This window comes from Trypanosoma brucei, chromosome 10 (assembly GCF_000002445.2).
Source record: "Trypanosoma brucei brucei TREU927 chromosome 10, whole genome shotgun sequence".
Lineage (NCBI taxonomy): Eukaryota > Euglenozoa > Kinetoplastea > Trypanosomatida > Trypanosomatidae > Trypanosoma > Trypanosoma brucei.
Genome location: NC_007283.1, coordinates 1,424,355 through 1,449,129, shown reverse-complemented (window position 1 = coordinate 1,449,129; position 24,775 = coordinate 1,424,355). Strand labels below are relative to the sequence as shown.

Genomic DNA, 24,775 nt, shown 5'->3' with positions numbered 1-24,775 from the left:
TTTCTCTTGACGATTATTATCCTTTTATAAAGGAAGTATAACTATCGAAGACTTACTACGAGATACAAACAGGTACGAAGACGATGTCATCGCTAAAGGAAATCAACGGTCGCCTGAGCGCACAACCATACGTCTCGGGGTTCACACCGAGTAAAGAAGACGCTCGTATCTTCAGTGAGATGTTTGGTTCTAATACCGCTGTGATTCAATGGGCTGCTCGCATGGCGGCTTATTATCAGGCGGAACGCGTCCAGCTGACGAAAGGAGCAACCGCATCAAAGACGTCCGCGACGACCAAAGCTGCTGCCGGTGATGATGATGATATCGATCTTTTTGGTGAGGCCACTGAAGAGGAACTTGCGGCCCTGGAGGCTAAGAAGAAGAAGGATGCTGCAGCAAAGAGCTCCAAGAAGGTGATCATTGCAAAGTCATCAATCCTGTTTGACATCAAGCCGTGGGATGACACAGTGGACTTAGATGGACTCGCACAGAAACTCCACGCAATTAAGAGAGATGGTCTACTGTGGGGTGACCACAAACTGGTGCCCATTGCGTTCGGAGTTAAGAAACTGCAACAGTTGGTTGTCATCGAGGACGATAAGGTATCTGGAGATGACCTGGAAGAGATGATCATGTCTTTCGGGGATGATGTTCAGTCGATGGATATTGTTGCTTGGAACAAGATCTAAGTCAAATCCTCTCGAGGCTATTCCATGAGCACGGTGTTGGGGAGGGACAGAAGTATTTTTCACCCTTTGTTCTTGTCAGACATTTGGACGGGGTCGTTTGGAATGTGGCGAGTTATGGCAAGCGGTGTACTGATTGATAGCAAACGTTACGAGTGGAGGAGGTTGTGCAGTACCCCGATTCCCCCCCCCCCCCCAACTCAGATCGTCGCTATTGCCAAACACCTTCATCATCTCAACGACCTTTTGCCGCAGCCTCCTCAACCGTAAATCAACAATAATAATAATTATATATATATATATATTTATATATTTATAAAAAAAGAAATATGAGAGGAAAGGAAGGGAAATGTGAGATTATGAAGGGGAGAATTTCTGAGCCTAAGAGGAAACGGGAGTACGATGATTACTATAGCCTTTTACGGCCCCTACTTTCCCATTCGCCAGCGGTAAATTAAGAAAACAAGACCAGAAAAAAGAGATTAAAAAATGCAAAAGTTATGGAGATGCCAACGCCATAAAAGAAGAACGTAACATGACTAGTAAGGCGTATTTTCCGTCATTTAAGCAGGGGAAAAAAAAGAAGAAACGACCAGCAACAGCGAAAGCGACCCAATCATTGTTCGGGTTTCGATGCAGTGACTGAGGTGTTTATAACTTGCAGCTGTTTTCTGTGTACCCCGCGTGCTATTAAACTCTCGTTTTCCTTGGGTTTTCCCCTTCATCACTCTTCATTACTAACTTCCTTCCGCAAACGCAAAACATTTGGGACTCAGAATGTTAGGGGAGAAACTACCCGCTCTAACGTGAAACTGTTATCTAAACATAAGGGAAATCAGTAGGGTTGGCACCCGTTGAGTGGGAGGATTTTGAAGACTGAATCACCTCCAAAAAAAAACATTTAAGGAAGGGGTGATGTATTTACATTCCATGAAGCGCTACATACGTGCACCACTAGCGCCTCTGTTAAATGTGGGACGATCTAATTCCAGCTGCGGCGGTGCCGTTTGTTTTTGCGCCCCATGCGCTGGGCGAACTGCATACTGTCCAGCCTACGCGACGCAGGTTGCAGCTTTCTGCATGCCAACCGCCGCGCTTCTACAATCATGGGCAGTTAGGACAAACCGGACGTGGATGTGTGTGAAGGAAGAGTGCCGACACGTGAATGCACCCGGTGCAACCCACTGCGAATCGTGTGGGGAGGTGAAGCCGAACCTTAAGGGCTGGTTATGCGTTGAGTGCAGCACCCGAAACCACAAGGGGGTAAAGAAATGTCACAAGTGCGCTGCACCAGCGGAAAAAAGCAGCGAGTTTTGGATGTGCGCGGCCTGTGAGAAGAACAATCGCATCGACGACTTGGATGATAATAGTTGTTGTGGTTTCTGCGGTTATGATATGGCCCCCATGACAATGACTGAAGCTGAGGCATTGAGAATACAGCAGGAGCGATCCGAGCGCCTTCGAGAGACTCAGGAGCGGTTCGATGCCCTTTCCGCGAAGGATGCCGATGAACAGTTCGGTGATGAGATGGCCGGTGCTTCGGAGTTACCGGCAGCATTGAAACAGGGAGTTCCACCGGCACCACGCACAATGTTTGACATTCCCGAGGTGAAACCTTTCGCGCCTACGCCTCAGGGAACTAAGCATTCGCGCATATTGAGGAAACCGCGCCCCGCTTCCTCACCGGGAGCTCCTTCAGGGCCTCCTGGATTCGATTGGATGTGTCGAGAACCCAGTTGCGCCGTCATCAATTCTGGGGATGAGGAATGTTGCACGGGGTGCGGCAAACACATAGAGCCAACAGAATGGGAGTGCTGCCACTGCGGTGCAGTGAATCACATGACTCGCGCTAGGTGCTTTAATTGCCGTGTTACCATTTCTATATCTTGGGTATGCTCCGACTGCAGAACAGCTACATGTATTTATGAGCGAAGTTGTAGAGCTTGTAACAAAGCAAGGCCCCCGACAGAACCGAAGGAGGCTCGAGACGTGCAACCACCATCGCAGAATGCCGGACGTGCTGGATTTTCGGCTAATCGCCGCCGGATGCCGTTTAAACAGGATTGGAACTGTGAGGAGTGTCAAGGTCTTAATTTTGCGTCCAGAACTTCATGTTACCAATGCGGAGCTGCACGAAGTACAGCAGACGCTTCTTACAACGGTGGTGCAAGTGGGGGCGATGGAGGTTTTGACGGGGGCGCCGGCCTAAGTGTGAGCCACAATAACTGGTTCTGCCGCCACTGTCAGGCGAGCAACTTCCGCACTCGTGCAAGTTGTTGGCAATGCGGTCGGGCGTCTTCAGAGTCGGGTGCTACCACGTGGTCAGAAGACGACTCTGCGCCCCACTTTGAGAAGGAAGGTTTCCAACAGACGTCCGACGACAACGTAGCGGAAGGTCAAGTAAACGTGTGGAACAAAAAGACGGATGATTGGACTTGCGGCAAGTGCTTTTCCAAGAACTTTAAGAACAGACAGGAGTGCCACAAATGTGGAGCAACGAAGACGGTAGCGGTTGCCCCGCGGCGTGCTTTTGTGCGGAAGCCCGTCAAAATTTGAGACATTCCTATTCGTTTATTTAACTTTGCTTGCTATAACAGCGGCAAATAACTATCACGCTGGATAGACGTTGTCACAGATTCTCGCACCGTCGCTATTTCATATTGGTCTTTTACCTACTGCCGGAAAGCGACCTACTTAATTTTTTTTCTTTTCGTAGCTTCCGTGGTAAAAAGGTGCATGTTCGTGTTACATCACTGATGGGGTAGTGATTTCTTCTTCCTTTCGTTTTCGAATTGGATCTTATCAAAGTGACATCGTTACGGATCGCCACGGCTTAGCGGGGAATTTTAGTTCACACATAATGTCGAAATTTTCTAACGATGACTATTTACCTCTCATCTCAGTGTTCCTGTATCTTTAGACTTTCATTTTGTGCTCTCACCGTTACTCTTCTTGGGGACCGTCTCACTTCTCCGCCCCTTTCCCGTGTTGATTTTGTTATTGCCCTTTACTACGCTTATTAGGTGATTGCGAGGGTGGTACACATGTGGCGCCCACCAATCCTAGGGCTCTTGAAGACGGCCTTGCGAGGGTCGTCGCGACACATGGCGGGAAGGAAGTTTCTGCACACTTTACGGGACGAGGATTTGGAAGATGAGGAGCAGTTGGCACGCCTCTTGGTGCAAGATGTGAGTGCGCCACCAACACAATCAACTGTTACGGCATGGGTTAGCACCGGCGTAATTGAGTCTCAGGAACTGGTGCGTGCGCATCTGGAAGGCGGTGTTGAAGTAACTGCCGCGGAGGATAACACATTAGCTGACGCCATGTTTGTAGAAGGGGAATCTGCGGAGTCATTGCCTAGCAGTTCGCCTATCACTCCCACAAGGCGCGCAAACAATCACCTCGCAAAGTATTCGCACATACGTCAGGCAATTCACACGAAGCGGTTAAAGGACGGCGCAAGACTCGTGGGTGAGGCGGCACTAGAATGGATGTGTTGTGGTTGCCGCACCTACAACTTTATCGGGCGCAGGACATGCAGATCCTGTAAACAGAGCAGTTTAGAATCTTGTAAGCACAATACAGCACCAGCACGGCACCTACCACTCTTTCCGGCCATATGGACGTGCCACTCCTGCGGGCATAATAACAACCCGTGCCCCGCCGATGCAACGAACCGAAGCAAATTTTCTTGTGAGAGCTGTGGTGACCCTTTCCCGGGGATCAGAGAGTGGTATTGTCCTTCATGTTGCCATATCAACTCTCGCGGGTCCGTGCAGTGCGCCACGTGTTACGCCGACCGCCCTTTTCGTTGGTCTTGTTCCAGTTGCGGACACGACAAGAACTCAATATTCTTCACAGAGTGTCGAAACTGTCATTCCGTCCGCCGGAGGCTCGTGTCCGACTCTACGGTTCTCTGTCCGAGCTGCCGCCAACGGAACGACGTGCAGTGGGAAATGTGCTTCATGTGCATGACACCATTGGGGATGATGAACAGTGTTCGGAAGTTGCAGTTAAAGGTTGAGAGTGGTCTCGCTCCAGAAGATAAAAGTGCCGCAAACTCCGCAGTGGAGGATGAAAATTGCGCTCAATCCAATAATCGAGGCGGAACACCGCCAACAACCAACGACGTGGCCGAGGATGCTGGTGAAGGAAAGGTGGGACCGTCAGTTGAATGCACCGGAGAAGCACATGACGGGACCAAAGCGGAGAGTGAGCAGCACAATAACCACCGGGAGCAAGTCCAGCTTTCCCTTGGAGATGAGAAAAATACCAGGGATTCCGCTGTCATGGAAGACTGTGCTGCAACTGCTGCTAGAGTTAAGGCTGCGGAGCGCGGCACCTGGTGGTGTACGGAATGCAACGTTCTTCAACGACGCAACGTTGGTTTTTGTGATATATGTCTGAAACCGAGGGTTGTTGTGGACTCTAGAGGGCCGCCAAAATCCATTGCTGCGGATTCATTGACAAGTGAGACAAAAGGCACAGCGTCTTGTTTGACCGAAACCGGGACTGTGCTGCCGAATGAGGGGCAGTGCAAAACTGACCAAGCTACTGTGGGCGGAGGAAAACATTTGGGTGGGGATGGTGCTGAAGTAACGGAAACAAAGTTCTCTGACACATTTATCCCTTGCAGCGTCAACACTACCGAAACGGGCGAGTGGCGTTGTCCCTACTGCAGAAATCTGCTGGGCGCGACGGTGACGTCTTGCTGTGGCGTAACCCGCGAGGCTCCTTTTGGCTACTGGCGGTGCAGTGCTTGCTGCAGCACCAATAGGGATGAACGCGCTCGCTGTTTGGGTTGTGGCGCAGCTCCGCAAGCGGTAAAACCATGGCGTTGCTATATGTGCCGCAGGCGGAACGAAGCTGATGTATTTCAGTGTGATTACTGTGGGAGCGCCCATCCGCGGCATTGGGTTTGTGGACAGTGCGGGTCGAAATGCCAGCAGTCTGGTGACAGTCGCTGTTCGTCCTGCGGTTCCGTCAAGAAAAAACTTGAGGTTGTTGTTTGCCCACATTGCTCAGTGCCAAACAACTTCCTTCGAAAGAGCTGTTTTCGCTGCCGGGCACGTTTGGTGTCGGATGATTGGCACTGTGAGAAGTGTGGCTACGGTCAGAATGGAAAAAATTCTCGCCGCTGCACCGGATGTGGGGAACCACGGCGGTTCAATATGGACGAGATTACGTGGGTGTGTGATGTGTGCAGTACGGCTGTGGCTTCAGGTGGTGCGTTGAAGGAACGTAAGCAATGCCCGCGGTGCAACTCGGACCGAACGGAGCGGAGTTTGGAGATACCTAGCAGATGGCAGTGCCGCAGTTGCGGTGTGGCAAATGCCTATTCGGTACCAGCTTGCTTGGAATGCGGCAATGCGCGTAGGTTGGGAAATATGCGCACGCATACCAGCTGTCGCGCGTGCTTCCGGCTAACTTTTTTGGATGAGAAAGAGCGCTGTGAACACTGTGGGGCGGTTATGTCCGAGGTTATCAATGATGTTGGCTCGCTCGTCTCCAGCTCAGGACTCCACCCCCTGGTGAGGGGCGCTGTCGATTCCCTTTCTGTAGCCGAAGGAACAAGGGAAAACGGCTGCATCTCGCCAACACCTGCCGGTGTTGGCCCCAGAGACGACTCAATCATCCCAGGAACGCTCTCCCCGTTTACCGCCACCGATCACAGGGGTAGTGTAGTTGCCAACATGATCACAAAAGATGTCTGTGGGGTTTCTTTTCAGCCAATTGATTCGAGTGTTTGTTGTTATGGACCTAAAACACTTGGCACTTCTCAAGAGGAAGGAGATACCGTGGAGTGCTTGTTGCAATGCAGCGAGGAGGGCAGCGGCACTGAAACATCTGCGCCAGAAAGCTGTCTAGTGAGTGATGCCGAGGAATGGTGTGCAGGGGATTTGGGTTGTGAAGAACTTGACGAGACTGTGGATGTCATCAACGGTGAGTGGTGCGAAAGCATCCCTTCTTGGATTTGCAGTAACTGTGAAGCAAAGAATCTTGACGAAGCCGATGTTTGTGTTGATTGTGGCATTGCCAAATGCGACAAATAGATTTCATTAAATCTATCTATTAAGTCCAGCGTCCGAAGTTCTAACCGTGTTGTCAGTCGTGTGGGTCGTTTTTTTTTCTTTCTGGTAATGGAGGTGGTGAACGCACTTGTTCTGTTTGACCCTGGTAAAGCGCGGAATTAATTTCCTCCCTCTCAACCGTCGTATACTTTTCCCCTATTCTTCCGCGACCTTTCGATATATTTTTCTTTATAACCCCACGGCGATATGTGGTGAAAAGCTCGAACCAAGCTTGTACACGTATCTACTGGCGAAATTGAAGCGATCTCAGAAGATATAAAGGAATTTTGAGGAAGCAAAATTAAACAAAGAGAAATATTGAGTAGCGTTTTGACGTGAATATACGTACATACGAAGCTCCAAAAAAAAAAAAGAGAAATACACACATTAAAGGGGTAAGTTTGCTGCAATGGACGAGAGAGGCATCTTAGAATCCATTTTACAGTTCACGCATTCGCCAATGTGGCGTACCCCCGTTGACAACTTCATTGACGAGAGGTGTGCCCTCTTCACGGACGATGAAGAGATGAAGGTCGAGCAGACAGAGGTACACATGCAATTTCGAAAAATTACCGATGACATTCTTTCTAAATACGTGAAGGAGCTAGGCATAACGCTAGAGGACGCGCTGAATGCTGTGGTGAACTCCATGGACACCGCGAGCCAGACGAACAGGCTTGGCAAGAAGTTCATGCAGGAAATCTTCTATATCGAGGATTTCCCCACCTTCCACAAGATGATGGTGCGACGCAACATCGAGCTCGACATCCTTGCTCAGTGTGAAATCAGTCAAAAACGTGAGAACAGTGGTGCAAAAACTGCAAATGATGAGGAGGAGGCGATGAGGCTCGCTATCGAGGCTTCTCTTAACGATGAGGAGAAGACCCGCCGTCTAATGGAGTTGGAGGATCTGCAGCTACAGGAGGCACTCGCCCTATCTATTGCTGCTGAGCACGAGCGGGCCCGCAATACGTTCGAGAAAATCAGCCAGGAGGCCGTGGAGGAGGCCAAAGTGGTTGGAAAAGCTGCGGCTGAAGAAACCAAGTTGAAAAAATTAACAGCTGCGGAGGAGGAAAAGGAAAAAACTATTGTTAAGTTGGAGGAGCGCGCACTCGAGGTGCGCCAGCAGGCGATGCTGCAGCGTCTTACGGCAACCATGGTTGTGGAACCCACTCCAGTTGCTCCAAAGAAGGAGGCACCGGCACCAGCACCAGCGAAGGCGCCCGCCGAGAGCAAACCTGCCGCCACTGCTGCGAAGGCCCCCACAGCACCTCCTGCCGTTCCCCCAGGGCCACTTTCCCGGGGTCGCCCAATCATGCCAAGCCTTCATACCGATCACGGTGCAGATTCTGGAAAAAAGTTTGGCTTCTCGAAGTTGCCTACGCACCAACCGTCCTTCAAGCAACTTGAGGCCACGATGGCGAAAGGGATTGCAGGAGCATCATCTGCAGGTGGGGGTGCTGCCGGTGCTGGTGCTGCTTCTTCAAAAGTCGAGGACGAGGAATTGGCACGTCGTGCAGAGCATATGCGGAAGCAGAGGGAATTGATTCTGCAGAAAAACAGAGAAACCCGTGAGGAAGAGTTAAGAAACTACATGAACACAAAGACAACCAACCCTGCTGATAGCTCTGTTGGCAGAGTGGAGAGGCAGATGACATTGGATCTTGCACAACGTTTGCGCAACGACATTCTTGATGAAACAAAGAAATAATTCCTTTTGCAAATACAAATGTGGAGTATTATGTCGTTTCTAATCTGAACTTACCAAACAAGATCTCCCAGCAGTGACTGAGAAGCAACAAACAGAAAAAAAAACTTCCAGTTGCCGCTGGAGAGTTTCGCTGCAGGAGAATCGGCAAAATTAACATTTAACAACGTGGGGTTGGTGGTGATTCTCTATAATTTTTTTCTTTTTTAAAAAAATGGGTATTGGGTTTGCGTGGAGAAAAGGAAAAAAAAAAGAAGAAGTGATGAAATGAGTTACGTTTCGCAAATGGGATTAGGTAAGTGGCAGGGTGGTGAAAGTGGATGCTTTAGGAGGAGCCAAAGTGAAACTTGTATTGGAGAAGTTTAATATGCTACGGTTTTGGGGTTGCATTTTAACAGGGGAAAAGGTGGGGGAATCCAGTGGAAGGTGGAAACGGGATCGCCTCGTGAACACTTTAAGTGTTTCTTCATTTCGTCAAATCAACCGGTCTAACATTGTCCCTTTACTTTTGCTTTCTCACTAAAACACATCCACGTGGCCGTGGACATAGCCATCTTATATGTCCTCTTACATGCTGTAAAAAAAAAAAAGAAAAGACTGCGTGCTGCAAATTCTGCATATTGAGGAATTGGTAAATGAGGGAAGTGTGTGTGTGTGTGTTTGTGTTTGTGTGTTTGTGGGAAACATCAAAGTGTATGAAGAAGTTATATATACCAGGGTTTTTTTATAAAAATATTTAATCACTGTTTACCAGTGAATGCGCAAGTGCAGGGGGGGGGGAAAAAAAAAAGAGGAGTCACGATGGACTCAACTCCGACAGGCCAGATGTGCGGGAAGGAAAAGGAAAAGAAAAGCAGACTTTGGGGAGGTGAAGGGGAAAACAAAGGTGTGGGGAGGAAAAGAATGTAAAATTGCTCGGAATAAATAAAAAAAAACAAAAATATTTTGAAACTCGCTCAACGTTGCTTCCTCTTTGGTACATATTAGTTGCCATTTTAATTTACTTTGAAGAAGAGTGAAAGCGACGTCAGCAACAAAAACGAAAGAAAAAAGGTAAGGAATTTGAAAAAAAATACAGAGGAAAGGGAATCAAAATTGAATAGAAGGGGAGGGAGGAGGGTTTAAAATCAACTTTTCGACGAAAAAGTCGCTTCATTTCCTTTCTTTTCGTGGATGCAATGGTCCCTGACGATGCAGTAACACGTGATCATGGCGTTGACGCACGGCTCCCGGCAGAAAAAAAAATAATAAGGAAAGGAATGGAGTGGAAAACTCGTGTAACCTCTCCACTCTGTGCTCCTAAATTGAACAGGTTATTGTTGTTGATTGGTGTCACTCATTCTTTTTTTTTTCGCAGGGAACCCTTCTTTTCCCCCTTCCTTCGCTTTTTTTCTTCTCTTTCTCCCCTTTTCTTCTTTTTCCTTTTTCTTATACTTTTCGATCTGTTCATCTTGCTTTCCTTTAAAAATACTACTCAGGTCCACTAATCATATTATTAAATAATGTGAATTTCAGTAACGAAGAAGGTGGAGGAAGGGAGTACCAATATGAAATGGAGGGGGAGAAAAGAAAAATCACAACAATAACGGTGGCGTTGGTGCCGATTATGCTTACTTGTTCGTGTTTTTCCTCGGTGGACTATGCGTTTTTTTTTTCCACGGAACCCTCATGATCTCATTGTGTGTAGGAGTGTTTTATACCTCAACCTGAATTATTTCCCCCGATTCCGTGACCTTTTATAATATTTCTTCCTTTTTTTTTCCTTATCACTACATTCTACGAACATACAATGTTGCTACGAATTAGGTGGTGGAGCCCCCCCCCTCTGTATTAATTTACTCTCTTTTGTTGTTGTGACTGCCACGTTACTGAAAAATAATGGCGGGACCTTCCAATGCTGAATGTCATATCGCTGTTGTTGAGATTATATGTACGGAGCACCTTCAGCGGACGCTTCTGATGTGTGATGAGGCAACTGCATTTCAACGTGTTGTGTCCGAGCGTGTTGCTGCCAGTGGTGGTAAATGGACATTCGAGCAGTACGATTTCATGTTGCGCCACGTTGTTGGTGATGGTGATGGTGATGCGCGCAATTGCAGGAATGAACATTTATTGGCACTCCTTAGGGAGGCGGGAGGGGAAAGGTGTTGGGGTGGGATTACTGCGGCTTTGCGGCGTCGAGAGGAATTCATGCAAAAGGAAGGGTTGCTGCTTCGCCGCATAGCGGTGGCCGCGAAGGGAATTAGACGTTCTGGTGCATCTTTGTATCCGTGGTGTGAAAACCAACTTTAGGTTTGTTAACGAAGTTACGTTTTCCATAGACTTCTACCTTTGTATTTACTTCACTTTATGATGTTGTCATCTTTTCCCAGTTGTTTGACTCCCCGTTGTAAACGCCTCTGCGCTCATACCCGTCTTAGGTGGCCGTACGGTTCTGTTGTGATATCTTTGATATCACATCCCAGGGCGATACGGTAGTGGAAATGTTGAAAAACGGCAACAGCTCCTCTTATGGATTGGGCGGTATGGAATGCAGTCAGTTTGAAGTTAGTTTTCTGGACATATATATATATATATTAGTTACTTTTCTTCTGACCCCGGCGAAATGACAGTTCTTCTCGAGCATGTGTTGGGTGTGGCGGTCGCGATGGATGTGGATGCGGTTGAAAACATGGGGGGGGGGGGAATTTCCGGTGTTGGGTGCCGTCATCGCTGCTAAGGATTTTCTTTCGCCCCTGTTATTCTCCTCCCCTGTTGCTTGGTTTGATGCAAGTTGCCTTTTCCGTCCTTCTATTATTATTATTATCATTATTTTTATTTTGCGTTCCCGCACATAGCCGGGAGGCACCTATTCTACAGAAAAGCAAAACAAAACTGGACATTTACTCTAGGGGGAAAAAGCAGGATAGAAGAAAGTGAGACAACATCAACAACAAAATGGCCACAATTCTTACAACTAGCAATGTTCACAATATTCCTGCCGTTTGTCGCATCCCGGAAAAGGGCACAGCCACTCTTGTCTCACCGGGGATGCTTCTTACTTCCACGCATGTCGTAGGAACAGCTGACGCGTGCGCTTCACTGACCGCCATTTTCTTTGAGGGCACCAAGAAGAAACCTGTTGAAGTAAAATTGCTACCGCAAAAGTACTTTTTTGCCGCAGCATACCCCGAGTACATGGACTACTGCTTGGTGGCCTGTGAGGAGGCTGGTCTTCTTAATGTCGTACCCGTCACAATACCCTTGACGAAAGATCAATGGGCCCCTGTGACTGAAGGGGATATCATTTTGGTCGTGCAGCATCCCGCAGAGAGCAGTGACTCGGGTAAGGCGGATCCGGAAGTCGGGGACATAGCGCCGGCTGCTGGTAGTGCAGATCCTCCTTTAGTGATGAAGAGGTTTGTTGAGGTGCTCCGTCACCGTGATGACTTGTTTTACCTCAAAACGACCAGGGATGTGCGAACTGCGGGTTGTCCAGCATTTAATGACCGCGGTCAGCTCATTGGACTCCAGTCGCAAGTCCGCCATCCACGCACTGGCATCGTCAATCATGTGGTGTCCATAACTGCCATTGTTAAACACCTCTTTGCGAACAAACAATTGTGGTCCATCAATCGGAACCAAACTTTTGAGGAAGTGTGGAATACATGGTACGTCAAGAATGATATCACACGGATTCTTTCCATCACCGCGAACTTTAAGAGCCGTGCAATTACTCGGGAAACCATTCTGAAACTGTGTGAGCACGCGGCACAGCGGGAGATTCTGAATACACTTGTAAGAGAAGGTGGTGCACAAGCAATTCTTAATGCATTGGATATCTTCATTGATGACGAGGAAGTGGTGTTTGCGTGCATTAAAGCTCTGTGGAACATTAGTTTCTCGGAAGAGTTGATACGTCTGTGTCTCGGTGGAGGAAAGTCCCTTGGAATGATTCTTGATGCTATGGAAAAATTCCCGAAGAATGAACAGATCGCAGAACATGCTACCCTCTTCTTGCACAACATCTGCTCGGGAAATGACAAACTAGATTTTGAAAGGGACGTCGAAGAGCGTGCCCTGACGTTGGTTCACTCAACGCTACGTACATTTAAAGGAACAGTTATGTTGCAGAAGTTCGGCTTCGCCTTTTTTAACTCCCTTATAGCGACGAATCTTCGCAATGCTGAGATACTTGTCGGCCAAGGCGTAATTGCACACCTTGTGCGGTTGGCGCAGGAGAGAAAGGATAACGTCCTTTTAATGGAGGTTGTCATGCGTTTCCTTGGTTTCATAGCCCAAAACCCGAGGGCGGTGAACATGTATGTGACGTCGCGGGATGTTGGCATGGGTGGTGGATCAAAAGGAGTTTCCGTCATCACGGGTCTACTGGTTGATATTATGCTCAAGCACAAAGATGTGGATCGTATTCTTCTCGATGGTAGCCAAGCTCTGTGGGGGTTTGGGAACGATGTGGCATGTCGGGCGGTCATCTTGCAACATCCGAGGGCATTCGAAGCATTGCGGATTTCACTTCCTGCGGTGATATCACACTCAAAAGTTTTGTGAGGTTGGGGCACGTTGGCATGGGTAGCAAGTTGAAAAATAGTAAGAAAAAGGTAAAGGGGAGAACATGTTTTCTGTGGTCGTTACTATTGTGCTTTGGTCTTGTTTTCTCTCTCCTTTTTTTTTTAAAACACAGCTCCCTTGGCTCACTCTATCTTGATCAATTCCTCTGCACCAAAACCCACTTAATGTATTAGATCGGTTGAGATGTTTCCAAATGAAATCACACAAGAGGTGCGCAGGCGTTAAAGAGAAAAGCCGAGAAGGTTAAGTGGTACACCACTTTTGTTTCGCCTCCGGCTTCCCAAAGTACTTGGCATTCACATGAGGAGAATGCGACTTGTGTTGGCTCCTTGCCCAGAAATGAGCTAAAGTTCTGTATTTTCCTTTTTTCCCTCATTTCTTTGGTAGTAGCTGCAGCTCGTTTGTGTGTCTGCGTACTTGTGTTGGTGGTGTAGCCCACAGCGTGCTCAGGTTGTAGCAGCAGTAGCGGAGCTTTGAGGAAAAACCTCACAAATATACCCATATAAACTGGCTGGTGGTTTCGCAACAATCGCAATAAATAACGATAACAACGATAGTAGTGATTATTATTATTATTATTGTTTAGTTTTGTAATACACTTAACTTACTTCGCACAATGACAAGTCGTGAGGGTATTCACCCCCCATATGAGGTACCCGTTGACGCCATTTTTCAACCGGAAGGGGAAGGCGCCGACATTTCCAGAAGTGGAACTCTTATTTCAGGCGCTGCCTCAGCACGAACTGTGGCGTCACCGTCGCAAACCCAACCCGCTGATTCGCGTCTGTCGCTTTCACCACAACTCAAAAGTCCGAAAATAACTGCAACCCCTCGAGAAGTGTCCCAAGGGGAACGCTTTAGTGGTGAATCGCTCGATCAACCACTAACGCCGGGGTGTGCTAAAGAAAGGGTTGGGCCAAGTTCTTCAAGGGGTAGTGATTTGGCATCAGTTGGTGACGGATTTACCCGTTTCACATATGGCAGTGTACAGGATTGTGACGAGTTGGACAGACACTCTCTTGGACCGCAATTAACAGACGCGTTGGAGTGCTCCTTTCGGAGTGGCACCTTCGTCCCCAGCAGCGGACAATCGTACACCTCGCTGGGTCGTGCTGCCTTTCACATATTCAAGGGAAATGTGGGTACGGGTGTTTTTCTTCTTCCAGCTTATTACCGAGACGCCGGATATGCTCTGGGCGGGGTAGTTGTTGTGCTGATGGGATGGTTAATCATTGACTGTGTGTTGGCTCTTATTCGTGCCAAGCAAATTATTGGCCACACAGGTGCACGTACCTACCCGGCCGTGGTAAAGTATGTATTGGGAAAGTTGTGGATGCACTTTGCCAAGTTTTCACTGTTGTTTACACAGTTTGGGTTTTGTGTAGTGTACATACAGTATGCCTCATCACTGTTTGCAGAGTTCTTTACCGGTCATGACTTGTACAAACTGTTCGTTTTTATTAGTATTGTGGTGGTGACATTCATGACCTTTGTTTCGCATCGCCTGGGTTTCCTGGCGTACATGTCAATGATTGCAGCGGTGTTTGTTATGGTGGTGCTTGCGGGAGCAACAGCCGAAGAGGTGTGTTCCCTTTCAACAACCGGTGTGGCTCCTGAAGTGTGGGCAATTGTGCCGACAATGCGCATATTTCTCTTTATTTCGGGCCACGTGTTTTCCCTAGAAGGTATTGGTGTGGTTCTTCCTGTAGAAAACAGCATTTCTCCCGAAGACTACCCGAAGTTTGAAAAAGTGGTAAAGTACGTTAACGCCTCCATTGTTGCACTATATGTTTTCTTTGGTGTTCTTGGTTATTTAGCTTATGGGGAAGCGTTGGAGTCATCGGTGGTACTCGCGATGCCAGCCAGCACAATGAAGGTGCTCATGCAAGTGCTGCTCGGATTGAGTCTCATTTTTGGCTACCCTATCCAGTTTGTGCCAGCCATACAGTTACTAGACAGGGCGTTGGGCATTGAGCTTCACAGAGAGAAATCGATGTTTGTGATGGTTCGCGTAACCTTTAACATTTTTGTTGGAGCCATCGCCGCAAGTATTGGTGCGGAGACTGTTAGCCTTTTCGCTGGTTTCTTGGGGGCATTTACTGGCATACACCTTATGGTAACGCTTCCCGCTCTCCTCGCCATTTTCACCGAGCGTGTGGAAAATGCACGTAGCAGTACTGATGTTGATGGTGTGAGCGCAGAACTTTCTTTTTGTGACTACATGAAAATATTTTGTACATTCCCCGATAACCCCTTCGACTGCAGGTGGTACGCGTACATTATTTTTAGTCTCTTTGTGTGGGTAGCAGGAATTTATTTTACTTTCGCCCCAATGCTATCAAAGTAACGAGAATGTTCTCACTTAAGGATACGCTTGATGCACTGTGTAGTGGAGTTTGGGGGGGGAAGGGAAAAGGAGGAGATGATGTATTTGTTTTGGCAGGTAGGGAGTAAGAAACGGTCGCAATTCAACTATTTGATTTATTTAATTTATTTATTTACCTATCACATGGATACAAACGCTTCATCAGTTCCGCGCAAAACCGAAGTACGCTTTGTTGATTTCTTTGTATACTTATGTGTCCCTTTGATAATATGAGCACTTTTCACATGTTGTGTTCGTTATTTTCCCTCGAAAGTGTCATGAATGAGTGACCCGCGCGTATTTTTTTTTTCTTTTACAACACGAGGCAATCGTGCAGCCATAGTGTTGTGGAATGTGATGGCGTGGCACAAAAGAATGAAAGCGCGCGAAAGGAGTTTTGGGAAGTGGTGTGATGTGTGTAATCTCGGGTGAATGTGGTAACATATGACTTACCTCCCTCTGCCATGTTGTATAATACAATGTGAATATTGGTAGTTACTTCTTGTGCAGCTGCGTGTCGTTACCTTGATCGGTTATTATCGTGCGTTTCTTTACGGCTGTTCTCTGTTTTATTTCGTTTTATTATTATTTTGCATATTCGTTTATGTTGCCGGTTGTTCGTTTATCACATTTACAAATATGATGGAAGTGGAGTGTGATAGAGTTAGAGAAAAACATCATTGCTTTCTTCATCTCGTTACCTCCACCGCACGTTTATTACGCGTATGGGCACACCATCATGTGTAATCATTGATTGTGCACTCCATTATTATTACTGTTGTTGTTTTTCCTGCCGCCGCAAACGCTGCTGCTTCCGCTACTGCTACTGAAGGTGATGATGTTGATAGAATTATGTGCGCTACGTATTATTCATACAGAAAGAGAGCTGTCTGTTGTGTCGTGTTGTGCGGCCAACAGCTTTAGGGATTTGTCCCATATATATCACTTCCAAAATGGTAGTAGTTTGTCTGTCTCCCTTTTTTTTTTCTCCTTTTCTTTTTAGATTGGATATTTCCTTCGTATCAACACTGAATTATTTTTTGTTTCTACCCGTTTATAACACCAATCTTGTGTCATTTTCTACTGTTCTCTTCCGCTTTTACCATTTCCTCCCCCTTTCAACCACTCAAAGCTTATCACTGCAAAACTTGTTGTTAAACGACACTGAAGAAGAAGAATATTTGAAGGAAAAAAATAAAGGATATAAAGGTCGCTTCTTTAGGGACCAATCGGGAGGGGTGAAAAGTTAGAAGTAGGATAAAAGGACGAAATCAGCAACGGTAAAAAAAGGGAACAAAAAAACTCTAACTTGAAAGCGCTGTGTGCATATATAATCCAGAACCGCGAAGAAGTGTAGGAGAAGCACATAGCAGATCCAACTTCTCGCAACAGAAGGACGCGTGCAAGAAAACAAAATTTGGGGGCAATATAACTTTTTCTTTTTTTTTAAAAAAAAAGAAAGACTTCGCGGGAGCTAGCAAAGATGTCAGCTAAGGCGCAACAAGTGAAGCAGCAGAAATTGAACAGATTGATTGCGGATGACCTTGCCGAAGACGACAACAGCGTGGTGGTGCTCAACGCGAAGCGCATGGACGAACTGAGCATATTCCGTGGAGACACAGTGAAGCTGAAAGGGAAAAAAAACCGCTCCACAATTTGCATTGCTATGAGTGATGAAAACTGCCCTGAAGGGTCGATCATGGTGAACAAAGTTACACGGCGAAACATCCGTATTCTCCTTGGAGATCTAATTACCGTCAGCAGCCACAGCAATGTGCCGTATGGGAATCATGTTCACGTTCTTCCTATTGACGACACCGTAAAGAACCTAACAGGCGACCTGTTCGAAACATTCCTCAAACCATATTTTCTGGAGGCCTATCGACCCGTGAAAACAGGAGATTTATTCATTTGCCGTGGGGCGATGCGCTCGGTAGAGTTTAAGGTGGTAGAGGTGGACCCTGGGGACTGCTGTATAGTTGCTCCTGAAACGGTGGTTCATTGTGAAGGCGACCCCATCCGCCGCGAGGATGAGGAGCGGTTGGATGATGTGGGCTACGATGACATTGGCGGCTGCCGCAGGCAGCTGGTGCAAATCCGTGAAATGGTTGAACTTCCCATTCGCCACCCCGAGCTTTTCAAGAGCATTGGCATAAAACCCCCTCGTGGTATTCTCATGTACGGCCCCCCAGGAAGCGGCAAAACTCTTATTGCTCGGGCTGTCGCTAACGAAACCGGTGCGTTCTTCTTTTTGATCAACGGGCCGGAGATTATGAGCAAGATGGCCGGCGAGTCGGAGGGTAACCTGCGCAACGCATTCGTGGAGTCAGAGAAGAATGCCCCTGCAATTATTTTTATTGACGAAATAGACTCAATCGCCCCGAAGCGCGAAAAAGCGCAAGGCGAAGTGGAAAAACGTATCGTCTCGCAACTTCTGACGCTCATGGACGGGCTGAAAGGGCGGTCGCAGGTTATTGTTATGGCAGCAACCAATCGGCCAAATGCAATCGACCCTGCGCTTCGCCGTTTTGGTCGCTTCGACCGGGAGATCGACATTGGTGTTCCCGATGAAATTGGGCGTCTCGAGATCCTCCGCATCCACACAAAAAATATGAAGCTTCATCCAAATGTAGACGTGGAAAAGATTGCTAAGGACAGTCATGGATACGTTGGTGCTGATTTGGCGCAACTCTGCACTGAGGCAGCAATGCAGTGTGTCCGTGAAAAGATGGCCGTTGTGGACTGGGACGATGAAACAATTGATGCCGAAGTTTTGGATTCCATGTCTGTAACAAATAATCATTTCTTGGATGCACTAAGCAAAATGAATCCCTCTGCTCTTCGTGAGACGCAAGTGGAGACTCCCAACGTCACGTGGAGCGATGTCGGTGGTCTTTTGGATGTGAAGAGGGAGTTGCAGGAGCTTGTTCAGTATCCAGTAGAGTTCCCGTGGAAATTCGAGAAGTATGGAATCTCCGCCCCGAAGGGTGTGCTTTTTTATGGACCACCAGGTTGCGGTAAAACACTGCTAGCGAAGGCTATCGCTACGGAATGTCAGGCAAACTTCATCTCCATCAAGGGGCCGGAACTGCTAACGATGTGGTTTGGTGAATCTGAGGCTAATGTAAGAGACGTGTTTGACAAGGCAAGGGCTGCTGCTCCGTGTGTGCTCTTCTTCGATGAACTGGATTCCGTGGCGCGGTCCCGCGGTCACAGTGGTGATGGGGGGGCAAGCGACCGTGTCATCAACCAGATCCTTACTGAAATGGACGGTATGAACAGTAAGAAGAATGTGTTTATTATTGGAGCAACCAACCGCCCGGATGTGTTGGACCCTGCGGTAATGCGCCCAGGCCGCCTTGATCAGCTCATTTATATTCCACTGCCCGACAAGGCGTCGCGTGTGGCAATCCTTAAAGCCAGTTTCCGCAAATCGCCCTTGGCGCCTGATGTTGATTTGGACCAGTTGGCTGCCGCCACGCACGGGTTTTCCGGTGCGGATCTGGCTGGTATTTGTCAGCGGGCATGCAAACTAGCCATTAGGGAGTCCATTGCAAAGGAAATTCAACTTGAGGAAGCAAGAGCGAACGGTGTCCTTAATGAAGATCAGGATATTGACCCGGTACCGCAAATTACTCGATTGCACGTTGAAGAGGCCATGCGCGGTGCTCGTCGCTCTGTCAGTGACGCTGACATCCGCAAGTACGAACTTTTCGCCACGTCGCTTCAGCAGTCACGTGCATTCGGTAACGTGAGTTTGGACCCCGGTAATCAGGGCGGAGCGGGAGGTGATGCCGGTGCAGGAGATGACGATCTCTATAGTTGAGTGGGATTTTACCCTTTACCGACTGAATAAGTTGACGAAGAGGAAAAAAAAAAACAGACAAAAACTTCTGTTTGTCTTCCGCACTAGGAAAACGGAAGTTTTTGTATGTTTTTTTTTTCCCCCTCTTCGTGGACGTAGATGCCCTTCGTGGTAATTCTTGTGGGAGCTTCGCCACTTCTTTTTTTTTTTACTTTTTTTTTATGTTGAAAGCTGCTCTTTCCGTACCCAAGTCACATTTGGGATGGTGTGCTGAGCAGCAACTTTTTAAAGAAAAGGGAGGGAAAGTGAGAAGGGGGAAATGACGACTCGCGTCCTGTGGTTTTTTTATTCCCCATTTTTTTTTTTCCATCCCTTCTCTTCTCTTCTCCTTGCTTTTCGCCTACTCATGCGCCGTAGGAAAGATAAGAAATGGCCAAACGCAGCACGGCGCGTGAAGTTGAGGAAATAACCCCCAAAAAAAATATGGAGGGTCTTGAGAGAGTGTAACGCTTCACGCAGAGCCGGTTCGGCATCACCTAGGGTAGGATTTCTATTGTTTGCTCCTTAAATCAGCACCTGCACTGGTCCTCATCCATCCTTTTTAACTCTTCTGTTTTCTATTTTATTTTATTTTTTTTAACAGTTGTGTTAGCGCCCCTTTTCTTGGTGAAAACTTAACCAGTTTCCCGTACGGGGAGTTTACATGACGGAAGACAAATAGCAAGCAAATATACAAGGAAAAGGGTTGTCTATTAGCGTGGAGGAAGTGTCAGCGTGTAGCGGGCTGTGTTTCATAACGAACCTTTGTTTGTTTATAAATTGAAGAATGGGTCTGCATATCCTTTTATTTGGAGCGCCGGGATGTGGCAAAGGGACTGCGAGCGAGTTTCTTGTCCGTCGTTATGATTTTATTCACGTAAGCACGGGGAATCTCTTACGAGAGGAAGTGAAGAAGGGTAGTGCAATCGGTCGGCAGGTTGAGGGGCTTATGAGTGAGGGACAACTAATACCAGACCATGTGGTTGTTGCCATGATTATTAACCGCCTTCAACGCCCTGACACAAAAGGAAGGGGAATTCTCCTTGATGGTTTCCCACGCACCCGAGCACAGGCGGAGACGCTTGCCGCCAATGGGTTCAAGGTGGATGCGATGATTTTTATCGATGTTGACGAGATTAAACTTGAGGAACGTTGCGTGTTCCGCCGTTTAGACCCAGTGACCGGCCGCATTTACAACCTAAAGAGTGATCCGTCGCCGCAAGAAATTATGGGTCGTCTTTTGATTCGCTCAGACGACAACAGGGAAAAGCACAGACGCCGCATGCAGGTTTATCTGAAGCAGAAGGCATCCCTCATGGAATATTACCGTGGGAAGGTGTTGGAAGTTGATGGCAACCCTCCGCTTCCCGTTGTGCTCAAATCAGTGGCCACAAAAGTGGATGAACTTCTTCGTATCGAAAAGAGCAAGTTGTAACAGGGGGGGAAGGAAAAAACATTGCAGTGGCAATCGGGGTGGGGAGTTTTGCACAAGAATCAAAGAATTAAATAAATAAATAAATATATATATATATATAAGCAAATAAATATTACAAAAAAAAGCACAAGGGAAAAGGCGTCCGAACCGTAACCTTGTATAGAAGAATGGAAAGAAAGAGAAATGAACGAAAACAAGAGGGAACAAAATGGGCGATCAAAGGGGGAATGTTAACTGGTTTACTGAGCGACTTTTGTACCAGAAATTACCGCTTAAGGGAATTCGTGTCCATTGCCTCCGACAATTGCAGGTTGTGCGGTTAACGTGCTTCCGTGTAGTTGGAACCGCGTATCATGGCGCGTACGGTACAGGAGGCGGATAGACCGACACGTACCAAAGAATATATACAACACGTAAGGCTGTATGCCCACTCGTGTTTTTTTTGTTTCTTTTCCTCCCAACGGTTGTTGACGATGGAAAGGTTTGAATGTATCGATCGTTGACTTGCGCTTCTACAGGGCAGCAGCGAGCCCTCCCGAGGTGTTTTTGTTTTTCCGTGTGTGCATGTGTGTATCTCTTCGCATGTGTTCGGGTTAAAAGGCCAAATATTCTCCTTATTGAAACAACAACGGTGCACTGCGAGGAAACAAGAGACGCTAAACGCCAATGCCAGCGCATCAGCGGTTGGATGAAGGAATAAATGTTTTTGCGGGGGGATGTTGTTGTTGGTGTTATTTGCACGAGGTACGGCAGTAGATGCAGTACATTCAACAACTTAAGTTGAGATTGCGCTTCCTTATGCACATTTTCCCCGTCGGCGTGTCGTCTTTTCGTTGCTTCTCGTTGCGAAATACTTTTTTTTTGTGTGTTATCGCCTACTTCCGTCACCGTGAGCTTCAATTTTGTTTTTTTTCCCTCCTTTTCCTTCCTGTTACAACCGTTTCCCCCCTTTTTTCGCACAATTCTTCCTTTTGTTTTTATCCCTTGAAGATTGTGTGCTTTACCTTTTGTGCACGGTATCTCCCTTCACAATGACACCGTGCTGGATCTTTTCTTTTTTGACCCTTTGTCTTTTATGGTGCACACTTTCCCTTGGAATGACGGGTAAGGAAGAGAAATAAATGAGGGGAAAATACAGATGTAACAGAAGGGTGTTATTCCTGTTTGCCGCCAACGAGTGCAAATGTGCAAAATGTATAGGGCGCTCCGTTAAGTTGAATCCGTTAGTTTAGTGGAGACTCTATGTATGTGTACTTTTTTTTCTTTTTCTTTTTTCTTCCTTTTGTGCCTTGTGCACGGAGGAGAAGGCGTGAACAGAGTGTGTACGCGTGTGTGTGCGTGAGTTTGGAGGAGGAGGAGGAGGACTGTAATGGAGCAAAGGAGTAATGGAAGGAAAACATAGGAAACAGGTGATCCAATGGGGCGCATGTTATACAGCACTCCTCTTTTGTGTTGTTGGTGTTGTTGTTTTTATTTGGATATATGTAGCGGCCTCTTATGGTAGTAGTTGCGGTCGTAGCCATCGTCGTTACAGAGGTCACTTTTCGGTGTCATGCTGTGGGCGATGGGTTTTTGAATGTGAATACGTGCGTTTTGTTTGTTCGTTTGTATCGTGCCGGCCTCTTACTTTATGTGACACAACTTCATCCACGAACGGAGGCTTCGCTCTGTTGTTTGAGTGCTTGGAGCGCCTCCAATGCACACAACTATCTAATTGGTAACATTAAAATCTTTACTGCCGCGGATTTATCTATTCATTTTTTTGTTGCTTCTTTTTTTTTTGTTTCTTTTTGTTTCATTTCGTTCTGTTTTTGTTGTTTCAATATTATGCGGTATCGCGGTTGATGGAACAAACAAATTACCAAAGTTCTTACTACTCATGACGGTGTACCCCTCACTATTTGTGTGTCATGGCGGTGGCCCCTTGCCGTTATTGCGGGATGAGGGGCACAAAATGTTGGTTGATGCCCTTAAGAGCCACCGGAAACTTTTAGAGAATCGTTTTGGCCTTCCGAAAGCCATTGTTGTGATTTCTGCACATTATGAGACGAATACACCAAAAGTTGGCGGAGCGGAGCGGCCCTCTCTACTGTTTGACTACTACGGATTTCCAGAAGAAAGCTATAAGTTTCGATATCCCGTGCCGGGTAATGCGCCACTTGCTGCTGCCATTGTGAATGCTCTCACGGTTGGAGGATTTCATGCGGAAATGGAACCCGAGCGGCTTCTTGACCACGGCGTGTTTGTCCCACTCATGATCATGTTCCCCGAAGCCAATATCCCTGTGGTACCTCTGTCTGTGTTGCGATCCGGTGATCCTGCAGAGCACATACGCATGGGGAAGGCTCTCCGTCCCTTACGCTCTGATGCTGTAATGTTTATTGGAAGTGGCTCCACCATGCACCATTTTGCGCATTTTAACCGCGAGGGAGCTGGGAGGAAGTTTGGAGATGCACTGACTTCCATTCTATGTAAAAATGAGGTTGCGACGCTTCCTGAGGACCGCCTGAAGGCGATGGAGCGTGTAAAAACAATGGAGGGCTTCACTGAAGCGCAACCACTCCGTGAACACGAGCACCTGATGCCGCTCTTAACATTGGTCGGTGCCGCAAATGGAAATATCGCGGAGGAGGTTGCTAGCATATCGTTTGGTAGGGCCAATGTACGGAATTACTTGTTTACTGAATGAGGGCGAAAAAATAGTTTTGCTATCGTTACGGAATTTTTAGGAGAGGGCCCATCGGCGAAGAAATGCATTCAATAAAGCCAGATTCTGAGAGTGGAAAACAGGCCCATGGAAAGTCAAGGGTGATTTTCTGTCACCCTTGTTTCTGTTGCACTGAAGGCGCATCATTGCGATGTTCAAATAATATTATTGTCACTTTTGTTGCAGTATTGTCGAAGGTGACATGCGGGATATATATATGTTACAAAGGTGTGGTGACTAATTTTTTCATAATTTTTTTTTTTTGGGGGGGGGGGTCACGGCACTTTCGCTCCGTGTTTGTTTTCGCAATTGTTTTTTTTTATTTCTTGCCGTTTATTTTATTTTGTTTATTTGGAATGTTACATCATGCACTCTGTGTTCCTTTCGAGATGAGGAGATGTGGGGATGCTATAGGCTGACCAATGTTGATGAATCATGTCGTTCCTCCACCTGCAAAACAAAAAAAAAAGACGTGAGAAACAAGACAGAAGCGGTTAATTCCATCCGATGAGGGTGCGTAGGCATCGCATTTCATTGTCCGAACGACGCAAAGCGATGAATTTATATGGTAGCTTCTCATCCGCGCTGTCACATTCACCTTAAATGGAGAAATAGAGGACTAGGTGAGGACTGTTGGAGTCTACGAGCTTCATTTTCACTTCCACACACACACACACACTTTCAAGGGTTTTAGAATATTTTTACTTCAAGTTTAGGAACACCAAATACGCCATACGCAACAGTGGTAATGACAAGGCGGAACGCAATGAGTGACAATACAACCTCAACTTCCTCTGTGACCCCGGAGCGTTACCCGTTCTGCATTGTGTGGACCGATATCCCCCTGGTCTCGTGGTTGTTTCCCTTTGTGGGTCACGTGGGAATATGTGATTCCACTGGCAGAATATTTGACTTTGAGGGGTCGTATTGCATTGGAGTGGATCACATGTTGTTTGGAAACCCCGTAAAATATTGGGACATTTCAGCCATGTACGTTCCATCCTCCCGATTTCCTCCGGGTGGTTTGTTGTCGGGGGATGTAGAAGAGAGAAGGCGACGGGAGACGGAGGAGTACGACAGAGCTCTAAGCGGCGTTACGACGCGTTTCCGCAAAACACAAACGTACAATTTCTTCACAAACAACTGCCACTCTTACGTCGCGTCTGTTTTGGAGGAAATGACAAACGGACCACGGCGGCCGTGGAATATGTTTTGGATTGCATGGGGCCTTGCCATTCACGGCCGGTCGCTTCTTAAAAGCCCATCTTCCCTTCCTCGTTATCGTCGCCCTTTGTGTGACCGCCGCTGCACTCTTGGGTTGACGCGAAGCAAATGAGAAGCTACGCCACAACGAGCGGCTGGAGGGGGGGAGGTGGGATTCGGAGAA

General features: G+C 47.3%; 11 protein-coding genes across 11 annotated transcripts, besides 13 other annotated features; all 11 read left to right on the top strand.

Annotated features, from left to right (window-relative positions):
• Positions 1-83: 83 nt before the first annotated feature.
• Positions 84-689, top strand: Tb10.70.1100 (translation elongation factor 1-beta, putative; the record flags this gene model as incomplete). Its single annotated transcript, XM_817735.1, has 1 exon — positions 84-689. One exon carries the CDS (start codon positions 84-86, stop codon positions 687-689), a length of 606 nt encoding a protein of 201 aa, XP_822828.1.
• Positions 690-974: 285 nt separating this feature from the next.
• Positions 975-1,004: a microsatellite.
• Positions 1,005-1,601: 597 nt separating this feature from the next.
• Tb10.70.1110 (hypothetical protein, conserved) lies at positions 1,602-3,242 on the top strand (the record flags this gene model as incomplete). The annotated part of the gene is made up of 1 exon (XM_817734.1): positions 1,602-3,242. The coding sequence occupies one exon, from the start codon at positions 1,602-1,604 to the stop codon at positions 3,240-3,242; it is 1,641 nt and encodes a 546-aa protein (XP_822827.1).
• Positions 3,243-3,730: 488 nt separating this feature from the next.
• Tb10.70.1120 (hypothetical protein, conserved) lies at positions 3,731-6,742 on the top strand (the record flags this gene model as incomplete). Its single annotated transcript, XM_817733.1, has 1 exon — positions 3,731-6,742. The coding sequence occupies one exon, from the start codon at positions 3,731-3,733 to the stop codon at positions 6,740-6,742; it is 3,012 nt and encodes a 1,003-aa protein (XP_822826.1).
• A 427-nt stretch (positions 6,743-7,169) lies between these two features.
• Tb10.70.1130 (hypothetical protein, conserved) lies at positions 7,170-8,471 on the top strand (the record flags this gene model as incomplete). Its single annotated transcript, XM_817732.1, has 1 exon — positions 7,170-8,471. The coding sequence occupies one exon, from the start codon at positions 7,170-7,172 to the stop codon at positions 8,469-8,471; it is 1,302 nt and encodes a 433-aa protein (XP_822825.1).
• A 641-nt stretch (positions 8,472-9,112) lies between these two features.
• Positions 9,113-9,147: a microsatellite.
• A 40-nt stretch (positions 9,148-9,187) lies between these two features.
• Positions 9,188-9,209: a sequence feature (AT_rich).
• A 178-nt stretch (positions 9,210-9,387) lies between these two features.
• Positions 9,388-9,415: a sequence feature (AT_rich).
• Positions 9,416-9,829: 414 nt separating this feature from the next.
• Positions 9,830-9,931: a sequence feature (GA-rich).
• Positions 9,932-10,346: 415 nt separating this feature from the next.
• On the top strand, positions 10,347-10,760 carry Tb10.70.1140 (hypothetical protein, conserved; the record flags this gene model as incomplete). Its single annotated transcript, XM_817731.1, has 1 exon — positions 10,347-10,760. One exon carries the CDS (start codon positions 10,347-10,349, stop codon positions 10,758-10,760), a length of 414 nt encoding a protein of 137 aa, XP_822824.1.
• Positions 10,535-10,554: a microsatellite.
• A 499-nt stretch (positions 10,761-11,259) lies between the features above and the next one.
• Positions 11,260-11,287: a microsatellite.
• A 118-nt stretch (positions 11,288-11,405) lies between these two features.
• On the top strand, positions 11,406-13,016 carry Tb10.70.1150 (hypothetical protein, conserved; the record flags this gene model as incomplete). The annotated part of the gene is made up of 1 exon (XM_817730.1): positions 11,406-13,016. The coding sequence occupies one exon, from the start codon at positions 11,406-11,408 to the stop codon at positions 13,014-13,016; it is 1,611 nt and encodes a 536-aa protein (XP_822823.1).
• A 637-nt stretch (positions 13,017-13,653) lies between these two features.
• Tb10.70.1170 (amino acid tansporter, putative) lies at positions 13,654-15,384 on the top strand (the record flags this gene model as incomplete). The annotated part of the gene is made up of 1 exon (XM_817729.1): positions 13,654-15,384. One exon carries the CDS (start codon positions 13,654-13,656, stop codon positions 15,382-15,384), a length of 1,731 nt encoding a protein of 576 aa, XP_822822.1.
• A 132-nt stretch (positions 15,385-15,516) lies between these two features.
• Positions 15,517-15,538: a sequence feature (AT_rich).
• Positions 15,539-16,175: 637 nt separating this feature from the next.
• Positions 16,176-16,231: a microsatellite.
• A 654-nt stretch (positions 16,232-16,885) lies between these two features.
• Positions 16,886-19,228, top strand: Tb10.70.1190 (valosin-containing protein homolog; the record flags this gene model as incomplete). Its single annotated transcript, XM_817728.1, has 1 exon — positions 16,886-19,228. One exon carries the CDS (start codon positions 16,886-16,888, stop codon positions 19,226-19,228), a length of 2,343 nt encoding a protein of 780 aa, XP_822821.1.
• A 320-nt stretch (positions 19,229-19,548) lies between these two features.
• Positions 19,549-19,605: a sequence feature (GA-rich).
• A 220-nt stretch (positions 19,606-19,825) lies between these two features.
• Positions 19,826-19,847: a sequence feature (AT_rich).
• Positions 19,848-20,033: 186 nt separating this feature from the next.
• Positions 20,034-20,681, top strand: Tb10.70.1200 (adenylate kinase, putative; the record flags this gene model as incomplete). The annotated part of the gene is made up of 1 exon (XM_817727.1): positions 20,034-20,681. The coding sequence occupies one exon, from the start codon at positions 20,034-20,036 to the stop codon at positions 20,679-20,681; it is 648 nt and encodes a 215-aa protein (XP_822820.1).
• A 68-nt stretch (positions 20,682-20,749) lies between these two features.
• Positions 20,750-20,793: a microsatellite.
• A 1,646-nt stretch (positions 20,794-22,439) lies between these two features.
• Positions 22,440-22,501: a sequence feature (A-rich).
• Positions 22,502-22,560: 59 nt separating this feature from the next.
• Tb10.70.1230 (hypothetical protein, conserved) lies at positions 22,561-23,370 on the top strand (the record flags this gene model as incomplete). Its single annotated transcript, XM_817726.1, has 1 exon — positions 22,561-23,370. One exon carries the CDS (start codon positions 22,561-22,563, stop codon positions 23,368-23,370), a length of 810 nt encoding a protein of 269 aa, XP_822819.1.
• Positions 23,371-24,136: 766 nt separating this feature from the next.
• Positions 24,137-24,724, top strand: Tb10.70.1250 (hypothetical protein, conserved; the record flags this gene model as incomplete). The annotated part of the gene is made up of 1 exon (XM_817725.1): positions 24,137-24,724. One exon carries the CDS (start codon positions 24,137-24,139, stop codon positions 24,722-24,724), a length of 588 nt encoding a protein of 195 aa, XP_822818.1.
• Between the last annotated feature and the right edge of the window lie 51 nt (positions 24,725-24,775).